Below are 17,764 nucleotides of genomic sequence, written 5' to 3' on the forward strand. Positions count from 1 at the left end.
GCTGAGCAGCTGAAAAAAGTTCTGCAGTCCTTCTCTGTCTCACTGCCTCTACTCTGTTCTGGTGCTTTCTCCAACATGTCTACCTGTAAAATGAGTCATGAAATGACTGAGTGACACGAAGCACAGGTTCATTTCCAGCCCTGACAGATTCAATCCTTCATTTTTGGCAGTTTTTCAAACTATTGATTGAATTTTCTTTTACATTACTTTGAGATAGAAACATACGACAATAACAGAAACAAGTTTAGTTTTTAAATGTGTGTATCACAAACATTTTTAGGGATGCTCTGTGTTAAAGGTGACATTTTTTTACTCAAAAGTGTTTTAGGAGCAAAAAAATGTCACAGACACAGTCTTCAATCCATTCAACCCTGAATGAAAGTCAGCTATGTTCCATGCAACTCTTTAGTGTAAAGAAACATATGAGCTGTTTTTAATGACAGAAAAAAAATCTAAGTTTTTTTTCTCTGGTGATCACAGCAGAATTCCTCTTTTTTTTAACCTGGTTGCAAAAATATTTAATATATTTATCCAGTAGGTACTGTATGCAATTTTTGCCCCCCTCTATTAAAATCTTTCTGGTTCATACTTCTGTCTTCCTACAGAATCTCAGCTTGGGTTCAGGTTTTTTCTTTTTTTTACCGTTCCGTTGTGGTATTTCCAACTATTTTTGAAATACATAATAAGTTATATAGTTAACTCAAGGATACTCCAATGTATTTCACATCTAGTGCGAGGTGCTTGTGCTGAGTTGCTCTTTGTATCAAGACCTAATAAATTCTAAGCCATATTTTATATCAGAATTTTGACCGTCCCTATTAAAGCTGCAACTGTTCTTTAGTTTTGTGTGGTAAATTTGCAAAAGCTCTTTCGGGAGGTGAGAATCATGAAATTGTTGAATCATCCCAACATAGTCAAGCTTTTTGAGGTCTATAACTCTGTAACAGGTTTGATTACAACCTGAACAATAACTGACGTGTGGTTATTTATTGTTCAGGTCAGTTCAAGTATGTTTCAAGGTTGTTGTTTTTTTGTTTGTTTTTTAAGTTGTTTTAACCACATTTTTAAACCTGAAAAGAATATTTAAATGACTAAATACCTGGAATTTAAAAAATTGCTAGAGTTAACATCTTATAGTTCAGCTTTTGACACATCCACTCAGGGGTGGCCAAAGTCAATAAATTTCCACATTTGGTTTAGCAGAGATTCTCCATGTGCGTTCTGTTTACATGCCATTTCTGCACACCTCAGTATAGTTTCCCTTATAGGGGAAGCGTTTACCAGTCCAGCACACAGCCAACTGAGCCACCCAGCTGGTTAGTATTAGGGATAACATCTAAATAAATACTACATAAAAGTTCCTTAAATCATCTCAGTGAGAAACTAAAAGATCTGGAGGATGGTTTTATGGGATTTTTTATTTACAAATGAGCCTTTTGCTGGTTATTGTATCATTTATATTATTGTTTTTCCTTTCTGATGTAAAAACATTACAAAAAGGAAAAAATTGTCGATCCAAAATGAGTAAGGATTTGGCTCAAGCATATGGGATCCCAAACATTAACGCTTTCTTCAGTAAATACATGTGCACAAACAAAGTTGGGATGAAATTCAGTGTAATAAAAAATTGGAAAACTCTGTCTCCACAGGCATCCTGAGAATGCCTGAAAATATTTGAGATGTCTGGAAGTCTTCTTTTGAAGCATGTTTGCATCAGTGACACAATTGTGAGCTCAGAAAATTGAGCGGTCGCTACTGCCATCTTATGGACAACCACTGAAATTATTTCTGTTCCAAAGATTTCCTCATTGCAGCTGAAAAAGAACTTACTTCATTTCTATTTGCTAAATTATAGAAAGAGAAACTCTGTGTACCAAATAAGAGCAGCTTTTAGATTTATGACCTTTAATGCAAACTGACAAATACAGTTGATAGTAATTTTTTGTTGTTGTTGGTCTGTGCATTTTTGGACATCAGGGACAGGCAATAAATGAAGTTAAAGTTAAATTCCCACTATCTGTCACACACCTAGGTGTGCGAAATTTGTACTCTGCATTTGACCCATCCCCTGGGGGAGCAGTGGAAAGTACTTGATGGCTTATTCCCCTAATCCAACCCCTTAATGCTGAGTGTCAAGCAGGGAGGGATTGGGTCCCATTTTTAAAGTCTTTGCTATGACTCGGCCTGGGTTTGAGCCCACGACCTTCCAGTTACAGGGCAGACACACTAACCTCAAGGCCACTGAGCTGATTATTCAAATGGTTCAAATGTGTTTATTTATTTTCTTTTTCTGCTCAAATACTTCAGATTGTAAAGCAGCGGGGACATAAGGAGCAAAGGTTGTCCCCTCAGAGACATGTGTGGAGATGTGGTCCAGTCTTTATGAGACCACCTGTAATAGGAGCCCATGGACTGCCACCTTGTCGTGGTTGGGGGAGTTTGCATGTCTCTATGACCCGGATAGCTGCTGGCTGGAGCTTTGACCTCCTGGCAAGGGTCTCCCGTGCCAGACAGACTGAAGGGTAGAGGTTAGATTGAAAGCAGTCCACTGGCCCTCCAGGTTGAGGGTTTGGCAGAGAGCTAACCAACCGATGCTAGAAAACTACGATGGTTACGGAAACAGCAACGAAATCAAAAACTACTCCAACAAGCAGCACGCCTCCAAAATCCCAACAAGAGGCTTGTATGAAGGACAGTGGTGAAAGCCAGACCGTGGAAGCCACTGACAGGAAGATGGAAGTCTTAAGCACAAAAACCAAGACCAGAATAGGATTCTGAAACGTACGAATGTTGTACCAAATTGGAAAATTGGCACAAGTGACAACAGAGTCGTGTGTACAGTTTTCACATTTTAGGCATTAGTGAAACAAGATGAACAGGATATACAATGGGTTACCTTGTTCTACTTTTTTTTTTTTTTGCTCCAACATTTGTACTATTTGAGATCATTAAAGGTCTTTTTATTCCAAAATTACTATAAAAATGTGGATTTTCCATCTATTCAATATTTAGTTAAAAAAAGGTTTTAGGAATAATTGGGCTTTTTCTGCTTGAATTCTTATAGGCTTTATCTAACAAATCGAAAAAATCTTCAGTTATTTAAAACAAATGGGATTATAAAAAAATGCAGACCTATTTTAATTATTTGATGCTTTTTTGTCCATTTTTATTTAGTGCCTTAAGATAGAGTCATAGCTTTTTCCTCCAGTTACTTTTTGTTTTCCCTGCTATTATAACTAATTGAATGACTACTATTTACTTTTACTTGAGTACTAGGAACGCGACTGCTGCTTGTTTGAAGTTGAAGTGCACTGGAGGTTTGCCAAAAGGGGGCGTTTGTAACATTCAGCCAGAGGGGCGGGGCCAGAGGTGGGTGTGTGTCTCTCAGCTGATGCGCGTATCAACCGACCGACTCCATCATCAGCATCCGACGCTGACAGCATCGAAGAAAGCATCCCTAATAGAAACGAGCCACGGCACGGCGGCGGCGCAGGATAATTCAAAGCCTGGTGGAAAAAGGACTGACGCTACCAAACTCTTTTGTAGGGCTGCCATCTTACAAACCGCCAAACTGCAAAATAGTGAGTAGCCTTTGATGATGGACCGCCAGGAGGCTACAATCGGTAAATCAAAGCTACTGCATGATACGACGTCAATGTCAATGGCGCTTTGCATTTGAATCAGCCTTCATTTGGTGCGCTTTTTGTGTTCGGCGAGGGTCGCGCGCTGTGGTTTTGTCACGGGCCTAGCCGGGTTTTGTTTGGGAGCGCAGTGGATTCAGGGTTTGATGCAGCTAATGCCGCCCTTGCCGCCCAGGGATGCAGAGAAAAGGGAGCGCGAGGGAGTCGTGAGGGGAGGGGATGGAGGCAGAGCAGCACATATATATATATACCCACTGCATTTTACTACTACTACTATTCACCCAAATGGAAGGAAATCAGTTGTAAATGGCATGTGAAGGGGAGGTGCATTCATCTATCTATCTATCTATCTATCTATCTATCTATCTATCTATCTATCTATCTATCTATCTATCTATCATTTTCAATCTTTTGTGTTCAAAATCTAACTGAGGTGTTGTTTATTGTAGAAAAGTTATATAGGGGCGGTACTCTTTGAAAATGGTTATTTTGATTTATGACGGCTAAGAAACATTGAATGGATCACGGGATGTGAAGAAATAACATGGGATCAAGCAGGGGTCTCAGGTAGCAGAGTTGCATCCCCTGTAGATCACCAATGGGAGGATGGATTCTGTTTTTTAAATGGGTTATTCCAGAATTGGAAGATATGTTGAGTCCTACCCATCATATTTAAAAAAAAAAAAAAACTAAAACACATAGTTTCTGACCAAATTTACTCATATTGAGACCTTATCTATGAAAACTTTAAATAGAATAGTTTTAAAAATACTAAATAAATCTGGAGTACTGCATAAAATGTAATTTTTCCCTTGTCTCACCCCCAATGACCAAATTAAATCTCAAATAAAAAAAGTTAAATTTAAACTTCAAATTCCTTTTTTGCTATTAATTGTTTTTAATTCCCATGTAACCATGGGAACATTTCATTTATCAGACAAAATATTTTGAATAATGATTATTTTATATGGAACATGTGCCCCACAATACCCACGCAACCCTGTTAGCAAAACCCTTGTAATCATAGCAGAAGACGAAAATAACAGAATCACATGATACGCTGGACTTGAAATCATCAATCAGTTTTCCAAAATAATGGGTGGAGCAAAGATCTCCTCTCGTGTTTTTATAACAAAGTCAACCTTGATTGAGTGTCTGATTGAAGTACACATATTCAGAATAAGACTATTATAAAACTTATTTACATTAGTAAATGTATCTTCTTGATCATCAGTAACAGCTAGCTAAACAACTAACTTCTACTCTTGAGATAAAGCTAATGTTAGTATAGATCTGTAACCATGTTACCTGAAAAAGGGCAACAGGGTTGCACCAAGTTTTGTAAACATCAAATATATAACGTAATAAAAATTCCACAATTGCTCTGTAAGTTGAGCTGATTAATCCTTTGAATGTTTATTACCTATTATTGATAAATATGAAAGAGAGAAATTGGAAAAGTGGACATTTAATTTTCATGAATTGTGAAGCTCAAATGTTCCCCAATTCTGGAATGACCCCAATATCATATGTAACTTGTATTTGTGCTAAATGACTGGTTTTTATTTTAAGGTCTCCAAGTTTTTATATTTTTTATTATAGGCATGTCTGCTGATCTAGAGCATAAAAAGTTAACTCCTTAAAAAGTTGTTGTTTTTAAGAATGTTGTTGTTAATGCACGATTGAATCCCATAAAAATGATTTTAAATTTCTGTTTTTAAAAAAGACGATCTTTTCAAAATGTTTGAAAAATTGGAATTAATTATGACACAAAAGTCAATTTCTAGCATTCTAAGCAAAATTTTAGTGTGAAAATGAGGTCATTTCGTGAGCCAAAATAGAAAAACTACAATAACCTTGATTTTTTCTTTTTAAACTACTTTGAGCTTAAACTATTCTACACTATTAGCAGGAACTGTTGCAGACTTTCCTTGTAGTTTGAATATTGTTTTGACCTTTTTTTACAGGAACTGTAGTTCAGGGATGTTAGCAAAGCTTCATAACTGCTTATTGTAAACAGATCTGTAGTGGGACAGTGTTTTGTGCTATGAATTGGTATTTAAATAAATGTACACAGTTCACATGATGCCGCAGTTTTATTAGTATTTCAGTCTTAAACCAAACTATCAGCAAATTTAGTTGGATTTATGCTGTCATTTAATATTATTTAGTCAAATTTTGTGTAATTTAACAGGTTTTAGCTCAAATGCATCAATATTGCGCTCTATTATCACTATGTTGTAACAGTTTGGTCTGCAGAAATCTTAACCTCTTCAGACCTGGCGTCCACATACGTGGAAATCACATTTTGGGTAGATTACCACAGTAGGTAATTCTGCTTTACTGCGGCCCTGTGACTGTGTGTGTACAGGGTTAGCTCCAATATTAGCTTGGGTCTTAAGAGGTTAACAGCACGCAAGTTTTTTTTTACAAGTTCAAGCTATGTTTGCTCTTGTTTTGAAAGGGATTAGACCTCTTTTTTTTATCTATTAAGGCCAAAAAAAAAAAAAAAATTAACAGAAGAAACAAACAGCCCACATTAAATGGCTCTCTTCTCCAGTTCAGGTATGTGAACTAACGTAAAATCAGCCATTTTTATGCATTAGATCTCTTCATCCCACCAGAAAAAAAAGAAAATCAGCGAGTCCTTACATCACATTCAAACTCTGAACATACAAAGTCATCGCCATAATCAGGATCACGTTTAGTCCTCATTATTCACTCACTTTGATGTCCAGATTGATCAGTCTGACCTTTTCATTTTTATCATGGGAGGAGGATCATGTTGCCCCTGCCTGCTGGGCTGGAGTCTATTCTACATCTGTTACTGTTTGACCAGTTATTATGCAATTACAGTATTGTTATAACTGCTTTCATTTTTCTGTGTTCTCTAGTGTGTGTCCCTCCACTACCTGCATTAGGTTGTGATGACCCACACTACTTCCAAATGTTTCTGTGACCCTCCCAAATCCTGACTCCTAACCTCTAATCCCTGACCTTTGACCTCCACTATGGGCAGTGTTGGCAGTGGGGTGGCAGGAGAGCAGGAGTTTGCCATGAAGTCCGTGGGCACCAGGACCACCCTGCCCAGAGCTCCTCCTCTCTCTCGCCGTTGCCCTGCCGACCGTAGCTGCAGTGCGGAGCGGCTGCCGCGCCCCCCAGCGACTATATCAGACGGGACGGCTTCTAGCGATGAACGAGGAAGTGTTAGTATCGGGACTGGGACCTGCACTGGAACTGACCGGCCTACAGAGACCATCTCCTCCACCAACACTGAATGTACCATGACCGCCCCCTCCAACAACAACCAGTTGGACTGTGGCAATGCAGCTGGAAGAAGGGACAGGGAGTGGGAGAGGCAGCGTGAAAGGGGCAGAGACCGGGATCGGGATCGAGACTGGGACCGGGAGAGGCTAGAGAGGGAGCGTGAGAGGGAGAGGAACCGGGAGAGGGAACGAGAACGGGTGGAGAGGGAGAGGCTGGAGCGGGAGAGGGAACGAGAGAGGGAGAGGGCCAGGGAGAGGGAACGAGAGAGGATAGAGAGAGAGAAGATAGAGAGAGAGAGGGAACGAGAGCGGGAACGAGAGAGGGAGCGAGAGAGGGAAAGGCTGGAGAACGAGAGGATGGAGAGGGAAAGAGAGCGGGAGATGCACGCGGCCAGTTTGGACGTTTGTGGGAACATTGTGGGTCGAGGAGTGAGCGAAAAGACCAGTGTTGGCGTGAACCACCACCATAACAGAGAGATGGCCACCGCCAGAACTGACAGTGAAAACAATCTGGCCGGCCATAACCCTCCAAACCATAACCCACCCAAGATCATGGCAGTGTCAGGGAAACTGGAGCAGGTAATTAACCTTATAGGTGTAGGGGGGTAACAATGACTGGATTCATTTCATAATTTGTTGTTGTCGATATAATTCATAGTTGATATTGGTCCATTTTGAACGATCCAGAATCTTTAGCCAAAAATTCAACCAGTGTGACGCTGAGTAAAATACCTGGGTATTGAACAGTACAGTTTTCCAGATTCTTTCTATTTCTTATAAAATAACCAAAATGAAATATGTGTACAAACAAACAAGTAAACAAAAATAATGTCAAATCCATTCACATTTTATTTTCCTATAGTTCAGCCCACTGTTGTTTCTCCACATCAGAATAACACAAACATTAGAACATTCTACTACACAGTACGGTCACAAGTCTTTGCTAAATTCAAAATGTTTCCATACATCGAACTGGAATGATGACTTGATCATATTTTGCCGCTATTGCATGTGTTTTGTCCGCTGTGATGCACTTGGTCGTTTTTATGGTAAAAAACCTAACATACCTCAATCCATAAAGTATTTTCCCATATCAATTTGAATCTATTTATTTCATTTTGAAACGATTTTCCAAAAGTACAAGTTGATTCGATTTGTTTTGATTAAAACCTTGCCTCACACAGATGGATCTGGTTAAGTCGATTAATTGTTACAAAGAGCCTCGTCACCACAGTTGCCAGTTCAGTGGTGTTTCAGTGGATTTACTTCCTATAGCAGAGATTTAATAATAAAAAAGACTTTTTAAAAAGTATTTTCAACAAGTTAATTAAGATTTTATACGTATTGTTTTCCTTAGTAATATATTTATTTTAATGCGCTAAAACCGCAATCTTGCATTTCTTTATCAGAGCCACTTTAGCAGCTATTAACCACATTTTTTATCTTTTATCCCAACCCAAAATGTATCCTTTCACCAAACCTGAAAGCCATTATTTAGACACTTTTTTCAGTTGTTTCTCAGTTTGTTTTCCTCCCCAGCTTCTCTAAATTCACGTAAACACTATATCTATACCAGATTTGTGCCTTTCTATTGTTTAACACATGAATGTTATCAATGCAACAGCCACTACAAAATAGCTTAACCCTTTTGAGGTTCAGCTTGTGTGTTGACTTTACCCTACTCTTCTGTTTTTGTGTTCCTATTGACTTCACAGGCAATGCAGAGCAGCTCTGGTCTAGTTCGTCCATCTGCCTTCAAGCCGGTGGTTCCGAAAAGCTTCCACTCCATGCAGAACCTGGTGGGCCAGGCGGGAGGGGCCGGGGGCGAGGGAAAGACTGAGGCCAGAGGTGAAGGGTTTGCTGAGGGCAGAGTAGGCAGGAGAGGCAGAGATGGAGGAGGAGGAGGAGGAGCAGTAGACACAGGGGAGGTGCCAGAGGCCCTGCTCCTGGACCAGGACAGTCCAGTTAGGGTGAGCAGGAGTGAAGGAGGGGGAAATAGTATTGAAGTGGTTCAGGGAGGGATGTCAGATTCTGGGAGAAACTCCCTGACCAGCCTCCCCACATACACTGGCTCTGGGTCAGGTTGTGGCCCCCCAGCAGTCTTGGGGCCACTCAGTGCTTCCACCAGCCACATCAACAGGTTGGGCATGGCTGGGGCAGCTGCAGGCCTGGACAAACTGGAAAAGCCTGGCTACCAGGTACGGCTGCGCTTGCTTTTTTTTTGTTTGCTGTTGCCATGTTTTCTGTAGCATCATCTCGTCACGACACGGCTTTTCTCTCCAGAATGGACTCAGTGCATCAGACAGTGGGCGGTCTTCATCAGGGAAGAGCTCCTCATCCTATCAGAGGCTGAGCCACCTGGGTGACGCCCCAGGACCTCTGCGCCCCTCTCCCTCCTCTGATGACATCATCCAGGACCTCGAAGACCGCTTATGGGAAAAAGAGCAGGAGGTTAGATTTGACTAGGTGAATTTAAGGATGCTGAGTTTATGGTGCAGTTATGGTATCTAAAAAAGGTTGATGCTGTGATGCGGTGTGCCCTAACAAACTAAGACTCACTGAAGCTACGTTCATACCGAGCATGTACCCGGGAAGAGGGTTGGTGCAAAATGTCAAAACCTACTCCAGGCCTTTTTTGTTTTGTTTTGCTCTATTCAGATATATGAAAGACTTGGTGTCATATAATTCTGGCTGAGCACCAACCACAATTATTAATTTCTCCTTCATGATCATTTTTCAAACGGTTAGCACTTCCGTGATTTAAAGGGGGATGCCATGGAAACGTCACTATCAAAATCGAGTCCCTGATTGGTAAAGCTTCAGTCTTTTTTAACTTTCAATACAAGTTCAATGGGTGAATCTGTAGGTACAGACCAAAATCGGTCATAGTAACTTGAGTAACATGAACGCAAGAGTTTTGAACATGAAAGCCCGAAAGGAGCATTTACAAATACTTTTATTGAAAGTGGTCTCATGAAAGCGCATTGCCGAGGGCGTTGTAAACATAGCTTAACAAGTAAAGGAACTGTTTGATTGCATGACATAACTCAAAAACTTGTGCAACAGAATAGTAAAGAGAGTTAAAAATTTTCTCAAGGCCTGTTTTATGAGTTTGCTATTAAATTATATTTTGTAACAATTCAAAGGTATTGCCTGATTTTGATTGTTTTTCCTGTTAACTTTTATTTACTTTTGTCAGTTTCCTATTATTTTAGAGATAAATCTGGGATTTTCTTGCACTTCCAGAGGTGCCAAAAATGTTGTCTCTTTTTTAAGTCACATTTAGTCTGCTTTATCTGTTTCTCCGGCCGCTGCTGATTCCTTCCACCTGTCTTGCAGGTGCAGCACATGCGCAGAAACCTGGACCAAAGTGAGGCCGCGATCATTCAGGTGTTTGAGGAGAAGCAGCGTGTTTGGGAGCGACAGATGGACGAGCTGAGGCAGAACTATGCTTCACGTCTGCAGCAGGTGACCTCAATACATACTTCAACAAAACAACAAGCTGCACTTTTTCCCCTTACATCTTCCAAGTTGCAGAAACAAAGTCTGATAAGCCCTAAAAATATCTATTCCTTTATATCTAAAAAAGAAAACAGAAAAAAAGTTGTAACAAAGCTTTTGTCTTTTGTTGAGGAGCTTTTTATCAGATGGTGCCTGTACAGTGGTTTTGTTTTAATAGCAGATTAAGTTTAAATCTCAGTTAAGACAGTTCTCTATGGACTCTGCAGATCATTGTCTGCCTAGATTTGATCCAATTTTGATTGTTCTGCCTCAAAACGGGTTACAAATTGTAAATCTAAATTTCTTCTTCTTTGCCTTTTGGCTGCTCCCTCATCATCTGCCTCCATCAAACCCTATCTTCTGAGTCCTCCTCTCTCAAACCAGCTCCACTATTGTCATCGACATCCATGAACCTTCTTTTGGTCTTCATCTATTTCCTGGTATTTCCAACCTCAGCGTCCTCTCACCAACATAATCACTGTCCCTCCTTTAAACGTATATCTGCCCTTCCTGCATTTGTCTCCAGAACACCTAGCATGTGTTTGTATGTATTTATTCCTGATCCTATCCGTCCTCGTCACTCCCAGCTCTGCTACCTATGGCTCTGCCTCCAGTCTCTGCATCAGAGCCACTGTCTCTACAACAGCTTAAATTTCCTTTTTCTATAAATTGTCTGCTCAGTTTGTTATAAGTGAATCCATGATAAAAACTAATATAGATAAGTACATTTTTCAAACACTGCTTTATAGTTCAACAAAGGAGACACAGATTTGAGTATTACACTGCATGGGTGGTTTGAAAGCCTTGTGGATACTTCTCCTTAGGTTACCCGTCGAGCTCACCGCTCCCAGACTGCTCTGCAGGCCCAAATAACCCGCCTGTCCCAGGACAAGAGGAGGCTCCAGGAGGAGATGGCAGCTCTGTTGGCTCAGAGAGAAGAGCTGGAGAGAAAGTGTCTAGATTACAGGAAGGAGCAGGCTGACATCCTGCCTCGTCTGGAGGAGACCAAATGGGAGGTGAGATGTGTTTATTTTGGTTACTTTCATTGTTTAAAGTAAAGAATAAAACATTTCATTCATAAAGATCAAGTCAGAGATTCAGATGTCTGTACAATTTAATACTGAAGGTACTTGTGTGGCGTTCATGTTCCAGGTGTGTCAGAAAGCTGGTGAGATCTCGCTGCTGAAGCAGCAGCTGAGAGAGAGCCAGGCGGAGGTGACCCAGAGAGCTGGAGAGATGGTGGCTCTGAGAGGCCAGCTGAAGGAGCTCAACGCTCAGCTAAGAGAGCGGGAGGAGGTCATGCTGGGCCTGAAGGACTCCTACAGCACCAAGTGTTTGGAGCTGGAAAAGTGTGAGGGAGAGCTGAGGAGGACTTTGTCCGAGGTGGGTTGTGAATCTAGAGAAAACAGAAAAGCACCTTAAAGCCACCATGACAGACGCTTGTTGTGACTGTATTGTGATTTTAATTCATTTTCCTGTTTTGTGAAGCACTTTGAATTACTTTGTGTACAAATTGTGCTATACAAATAAACTTACCTTGCCTTGCCTTATTAGATTTGTAAATGTTAGTTGAAAATAAATTATGGTGTTATGATAGTGATGAATAGAATAGTGAATAGATTTGGGGTCTGAGGTTCCAGAGCAACATGCGACTCTTTTACCCCTCCATTTTTGCTCTTTGGCTTTGTAAAAATAATGCTAACAATCTATAAACTAGGTTTGTAGTCTGGATTTTAAAAGGAATTCGGACAGCATGCTCATTACTTTTTTTTTTATAATGGCAAATATGACATCATCGATTTCATGAAGTTAAAATCTTATTGATATGAGCGTTTTGCAAAAACCCTTTATTTATGTATCCACTTAGTTCTGATGATGAAAACGTTGATGGTTTATTAAAAAAATACATTTAAATACAATTTCTTCACAAAAATTGTTCAAACGCAATGCATTGTGGTCTATATTCTCCAATCTAGTGAGCATTGATCCAAACTGGTTTTTCGCAGAGACTTCTGGGAAATTTCTAGGGCTCTCGATTTTGGAATTGTAGATTCGGACAGCACTACAAAATGGGGAACTGTATAGTGCACTGTGTAGTAAGTAGTAAAGGAATTTGGACATAGCCCTGGTGTTTTGTGGGGAAGGCAGAGCAGAGACAGGGAGGGGAGAATCCGGACACCGCTGATGTTTACTTATTGAAGTGGAAACCTTAACAGCTGCTTATGTTAAAGCCCAACTTACTTTAAAACTCAATTAGAAGGGAAAAGAAGGTTCCAATTAAATCCAGTCAGAGAAAACAATGAGTCTGACTTAGCTATAATTCGTAAAAGTAATTTTATCTTTTATTTGTATCTTTTCTTTTCTATCAACTGTGACTTTTTAGTCGAAAACATTCCCTCTGTTGACATCAATTGTTCCCAGAAAAAAAACACATTTGTTAACCATATCTAATAAAATAGTGACAAAGGGGAAAAAAAGATTAGTTTTATAAATATTTGTTGCAAATGTTTCAAAGCGTTTTTTTTAATCATGTGAAATAAGTTTAAATGTTTTTGCTTTATTTTAAATAAGAATAAATTAATGGGTAAATAAACTAAACTAAAACTAAAAACTAAACTAAACTAAACTACTACAAAGAAGTAAATGTCTTTCTGTACATCACACTGATTCACATGTTGCATTTACTAAAACAACTCCAGCCAAAGAGATTGCCACATCTGACTCACCAGTTTCCGGGGTTGATTTTCCCTTTGTAGATTAGTCATTTTATTTTGCCAAAGATGTGGACTCCAGCAATATTGTAACTTAAAACTGTGTTTTTTTTCTTTGGCAGTGTTTTAATGTTAAACACACCTTTGGGTTAGGTTGAATGTTTCTCCTGATATGGGATGGATTCCAGTGCATTCCAAAAGCATTCCTGAAGCATAAAATTATTTTAGACCCAAATTGTTATTATTTATAACAAGTTAGTTATTATTGTTATTATTCAACTTCTTTACTTACGTAAAAAAAAAAAATAATTAAGCTGTAAACCAGCTAGAAAATTCCTCTACAGCACATGAGTTTGCAGGGAAAAGATGATTCATGTTAAATATAGATCGTAGGTGTTAAAACCTATGATTTTCTTTAGAGGGAATTGTAGGAGTGAAGGTAGGACTTTAGGACAAACACAAGACTGAGCAAAAGGGTCATGTGTATGAGGTTTAGCAACTGTTGAATATCCTGTTTGGTACACTTCTAAGGTTTTGATTTCCAGTCTCTGCATGTGCCAAAGCTAATTTGGCATATGGCCACTAATGGCTTGAAATGTGAATCAGTTTGTCAGAGAGGTAAACTGAAAGAAAAAAGATAATAAAGTTTATACGTTTTTACAGAAATAACCAAAAAGCAACTTTCATATCACTGTGGGAAAAACTTTGATTATTGTTCTACAACTCTTCTGTTGTAGATTCGCTGCCATCCATGGTGTCATTACTCAGCTGCATGACCACATTTCAGTCAGCTATAGCTATCAGACATATGGTCTCAAGCTTACTTTGTGATTTAAAGGCGAAAGATGTTTCTACAGAAAACGTAAGAATAGTAGCACTGCACACTTTTTTCATAATTGAATGATTATGAGGAAACAGATTCTCTAAGATCAAAGTAGATTTTTCATATACATTAATGTCAAATTTTATATGTAATTCACTGTTGTTCATCTGAGGTTGATATGCATGTCTTTCTATGTCCAGGTGTCCATCCTAAGAGAGAAGCTGGGTGTTTTTGAGGCGGAGGTGCTCAGTTTAAAGCGTGCTCTGAGTGAAGTTAGCAGAGGAGCAGAAGTCGTTGTGAGCCCAAACTTAGCTGCGGCGGGGCTGCTGCCACCGTGGGGAGCTGTGCACTGCCCACGAAACCCCACTGAGCCCTCGACTCATTCCCTCACCCCCACCTCTGACACCTTGCTCAGCCTACAGAGCGATGAAGCTAAGGCCCAAAGGCAGGAAGCTCAAAGACAGGAGAGGCAGCAACGTGAAGAAGCTCAGTGGCGGGATGTGCAGCAGCAGCGGCAAGATGCCCACATGCAGCAAGACATTCAAATGCGTCAGGATGCGCAGATCCGACCAGAGGCCCACCTCCGCCAGGATGCCCAACTTCGTCAGGAGGCTCACCTTCGTCACGAGGCGCAAATTCGCCAGGAAGCACAGCTTCGTCACGAGGCCCAAATGCGTCAAGAGACTCATTTACGCCACGAGTCCCAACTGTGCCAAGATGTGCAACTGCGCCAGGATGTCCATCAGCCCCAGAGGGCTCAGGAGGGTCACTGGGATGAAGCTGGAGAGCTTCGCAGGCAGTTAGAACAGCTGCAGGCTGCCTTACGCCTGGAGCGGCAGCAACGTGAGCGTCAGGCCCTCAACTTTGACCAGGAGCGCCACACGTGGCAGGATGAGAAGGAGCGTGTTTTAAAATACCAGGCACAGCTGCAGCTTAGCTATGTGGAGACACTGCAAAAGAACCAGGCTCTGGAAAAACGGATGAGCCAGCTGGGAGCCAAACAAACCACAACCTCCACCACCACCACCATAACCACCACCACCACCTCCCCCACGTCCTCCAACTCTCCACCTCATTCACAAGCTCTGTCACCCCTGTCTCCTCAGTTGCCTCCTTCCCTTTCTGGTCTATCTCCCCTTTCTGGTCCATCTCCCCTTTCTGGTCCATCTCCCCTTTCTGGTCAATCCCTCCTTTCTGGTCCATCCGCCCTTTCTGGTGCATCCCCCCTTTCTGGTCCATCCCCCCTTTCTGGTCCATCCTCTCTTTCTGGTCCACCTTCCCTATCTGGTCCACCCTCCATTTCTAGCCCACCATCTCTTTCTGGTCCCCCCTCCCTCACTGGCCCTTCTTCCCTCTCTGGCCCAATTGCCCTGACCCTGTCCCCACCTTGTGAAGACCAAAAGGGCCCTCCTTCTCTCCACCAGCTTGCCCCTCCCTGGGCAGGACCCTCACGCCTTGAGAGGATCGAGTCGACAGAGATTTAGAAGCAGAAAACAACACATTTCCAGTGACAAGGCCTCTCACACAGAACCCCTTCAACATGTAAAGAGAAAAAAAAAACTACAAGTGAGAACCCATCAAAATATATCATTTCAGTCTGAACTACTTTTTAAAACAACTAACTGAAAACAATAAGGGCCAACTATTAAAATAATGAATCAGTTAAATAGTAAACTGTCAAAAAGATTTTAAGCTCCTTTTACAAGCTGCACTTTGCTGCATCTTACATACTCAGTATTCATGGAAAGTATATTACACTGATGGATATAGGGAAATGTTTTAAATGACCATGTAAAGATGACAGCACTTGCACATGCATCATTTAATGTCCACGCTAGAAAAGAACAAAGACAATCAGGGATATTGTCAGAAACGATCAACGAAAACATAACACAGTATTTATTTATTGTATGTTTGTGTTACTGGTTATGTAAAAGTAGAATTAATAGTCAGAGTGTGTGATGTTAGCTTCTATTTTTGGCCGGACAGCGCCTTACTCAATTTTTCCCGGCATGTAATAGTGAATTATTAATGCTGGGAACACATGAAAAAGAAAAAAATGGTGTGAATAATATTTTAGTGCTTTAATAATCATTTGAAAAAAAGTTATCCAACACTTATAATACAGATGCTGACCTCAAAGGGCACATTTCCAATGATTCCTGATTCTGTTTTCAAGGCATTTCATGCTCAGGGTCAAACATACATGACCTAACAGATTATTAGCAGAGTTTATATTTTCTACTTACACAGGTATATTTCGCCAATAACCAGCCCTAACTAAATCAAAAGACGGTGTTTGGACTTGAAAAGGTTCTGCTTTCACTGTAGTTCGTCTGTAATGACAGTAAATGATCGCTAGGGGCCGCTGAAGCTTTATCACAGCTTTCCCATCTCACATCAAATGACCTGAAAGGACACGGATAAATTGAAAGATAACCATACTTGTGTCCCTGTGTATTGCTAGCCAAGAAGTTTGAGATAGCTGTCAGTATCCCCAAAGTGAAAGAAAATCATAGAATGTATATTACACTAGGAGAAAAAAATACTTAAAATAGTTATAGATTGTAAATGTGTGTGTGTGTGTGTACGCATGTGCGAGTGAACAAGGGGAAGTGTGTGCCAGCAAGTGTGTGCATGTGTCAACACATATTGTAAAGCTTCAGCTTATGAGATTGAGGACAGAGGGACTAGTGGCAATACAATGGGAAGATATATTTTAAAAAATGGTTTAAAGTACATAAAAATGTACATCAAAGCTTGTAAGACTGAAATATTTAATTGGGAGTGTGTGAATATCTTGGAAGACACTTGCTTTCTTCTGTCTAGTTCATTTAAACAGAGAAGGTGAGAAAAAGTGTAAAAAAAATCAGAAGAGTGCAGAGTCTGCCTTTTCAAAGGGAAATATTCAGGATTATTGTGATATGTAGTCCTTCACCCAGGTTATGATTTACAGTAGACTCCAGTGTGAATATCATGGCTTTTATATGTGTTGTTTATGCCAGCATAAAAAGATATTGCTCAAGAATATTAACTTATCTTTAAAGTATTACATAGTATTATCATCTTTATTACTGTTATTATATTATGGTGAACTGACGGCGAAAATATGTGCCATTTGAGCTTTCCTTTATGTGTTTTTTAACTGTGTAGATAGCCTGTTGGCTTACCATAATGGTGCAATCATAGCAACCTTGTCCAAAAATGATGTTCCTTTTGATGTAGGTGATGTAGTTGCAGTATTGCATTGTTTAGAAAACAAAATACCGCAGATTTTATACATGTTTTAAAACTATTGTTTGCATTTATGTTACTAGTATTTTTCTGGCTTAATTCAATCTACTAATTTGTTAAAATTCCACAGAACTAATAAAGATATGTGAATAATTTTGCTTTTTTTTTTTCTTTTGCAATTAATTGTGTATGTAATGTTCACCTATAAGGATTGTTGGGTCGGCACTCTTTGAAATGACTTCATTACATCTTTCGTCCAAATGGAAAACAAGAACACGTATTGTATTGTAGTGCAGTGTTAGTTTGTTTACCCATTTGTGCCATGCTCTTGTGTTGAGATTATTTTCTCCTTTCACTCAGTCAAAAACATTTTTTATTCTAATTTGCAGAGAATGTTGGTGAATTTAGGTTATTTCCTTTAATATCTGCAACTTTTTTCAGTCAAGATAAACAAATCAAAAGGGATGGATTTATTTCTTTTGTTCAAAAGCATTTTTTTTAAATCACTTTTTTACCAAAGCATATACCAGATAAATTTCAGCGCCTTTTCAAGAACTAAGAATTGATCAATTCTGTGATGAATGATAA

The 17,764-nt window shown here is 39.9% G+C and overlaps 1 protein-coding gene across 1 annotated transcript; it reads left to right on the plus strand.

Moving 5' to 3' along the window:
* Window positions 1-3,383: 3,383 nt before the first annotated feature.
* Window positions 3,384-17,330, plus strand: LOC101162607 (mediator of RNA polymerase II transcription subunit 12). The gene is made up of 8 exons (XM_020705596.2): window positions 3,384-3,623; window positions 6,536-7,486; window positions 8,614-9,105; window positions 9,191-9,358; window positions 10,247-10,375; window positions 11,233-11,424; window positions 11,561-11,791; window positions 14,143-17,330. Exons 2-8 carry the CDS (start codon window positions 6,653-6,655, stop codon window positions 15,424-15,426), a joined length of 3,330 nt encoding a protein of 1,109 aa, XP_020561255.1. The 5' UTR covers window positions 3,384-3,623; window positions 6,536-6,652; the 3' UTR covers window positions 15,427-17,330.
* The last annotated feature ends 434 nt before the right edge of the window (window positions 17,331-17,764 follow it).

This window comes from Oryzias latipes, chromosome 9 (genome assembly GCF_002234675.1).
Source record: "Oryzias latipes chromosome 9, ASM223467v1".
Lineage (NCBI taxonomy): Eukaryota > Metazoa > Chordata > Actinopteri > Beloniformes > Adrianichthyidae > Oryzias > Oryzias latipes.

Coding starts and splice junctions, on each gene's coding strand:
- LOC101162607 (XM_020705596.2), top strand. CDS start 6,653: ATGGGCAGTGTTGGCAGTGGGGTGGCAGGAGAGCAGGAGTTTGCCATG. Junction 10,376..11,232: donor ATGCTTCACGTCTGCAGCAG/GTGACCTCAATA, acceptor ACTTCTCCTTAG/GTTACCCGTCGAGCTCACCG. Junction 11,425..11,560: donor TGGAGGAGACCAAATGGGAG/GTGAGATGTGTT, acceptor TTCATGTTCCAG/GTGTGTCAGAAAGCTGGTGA.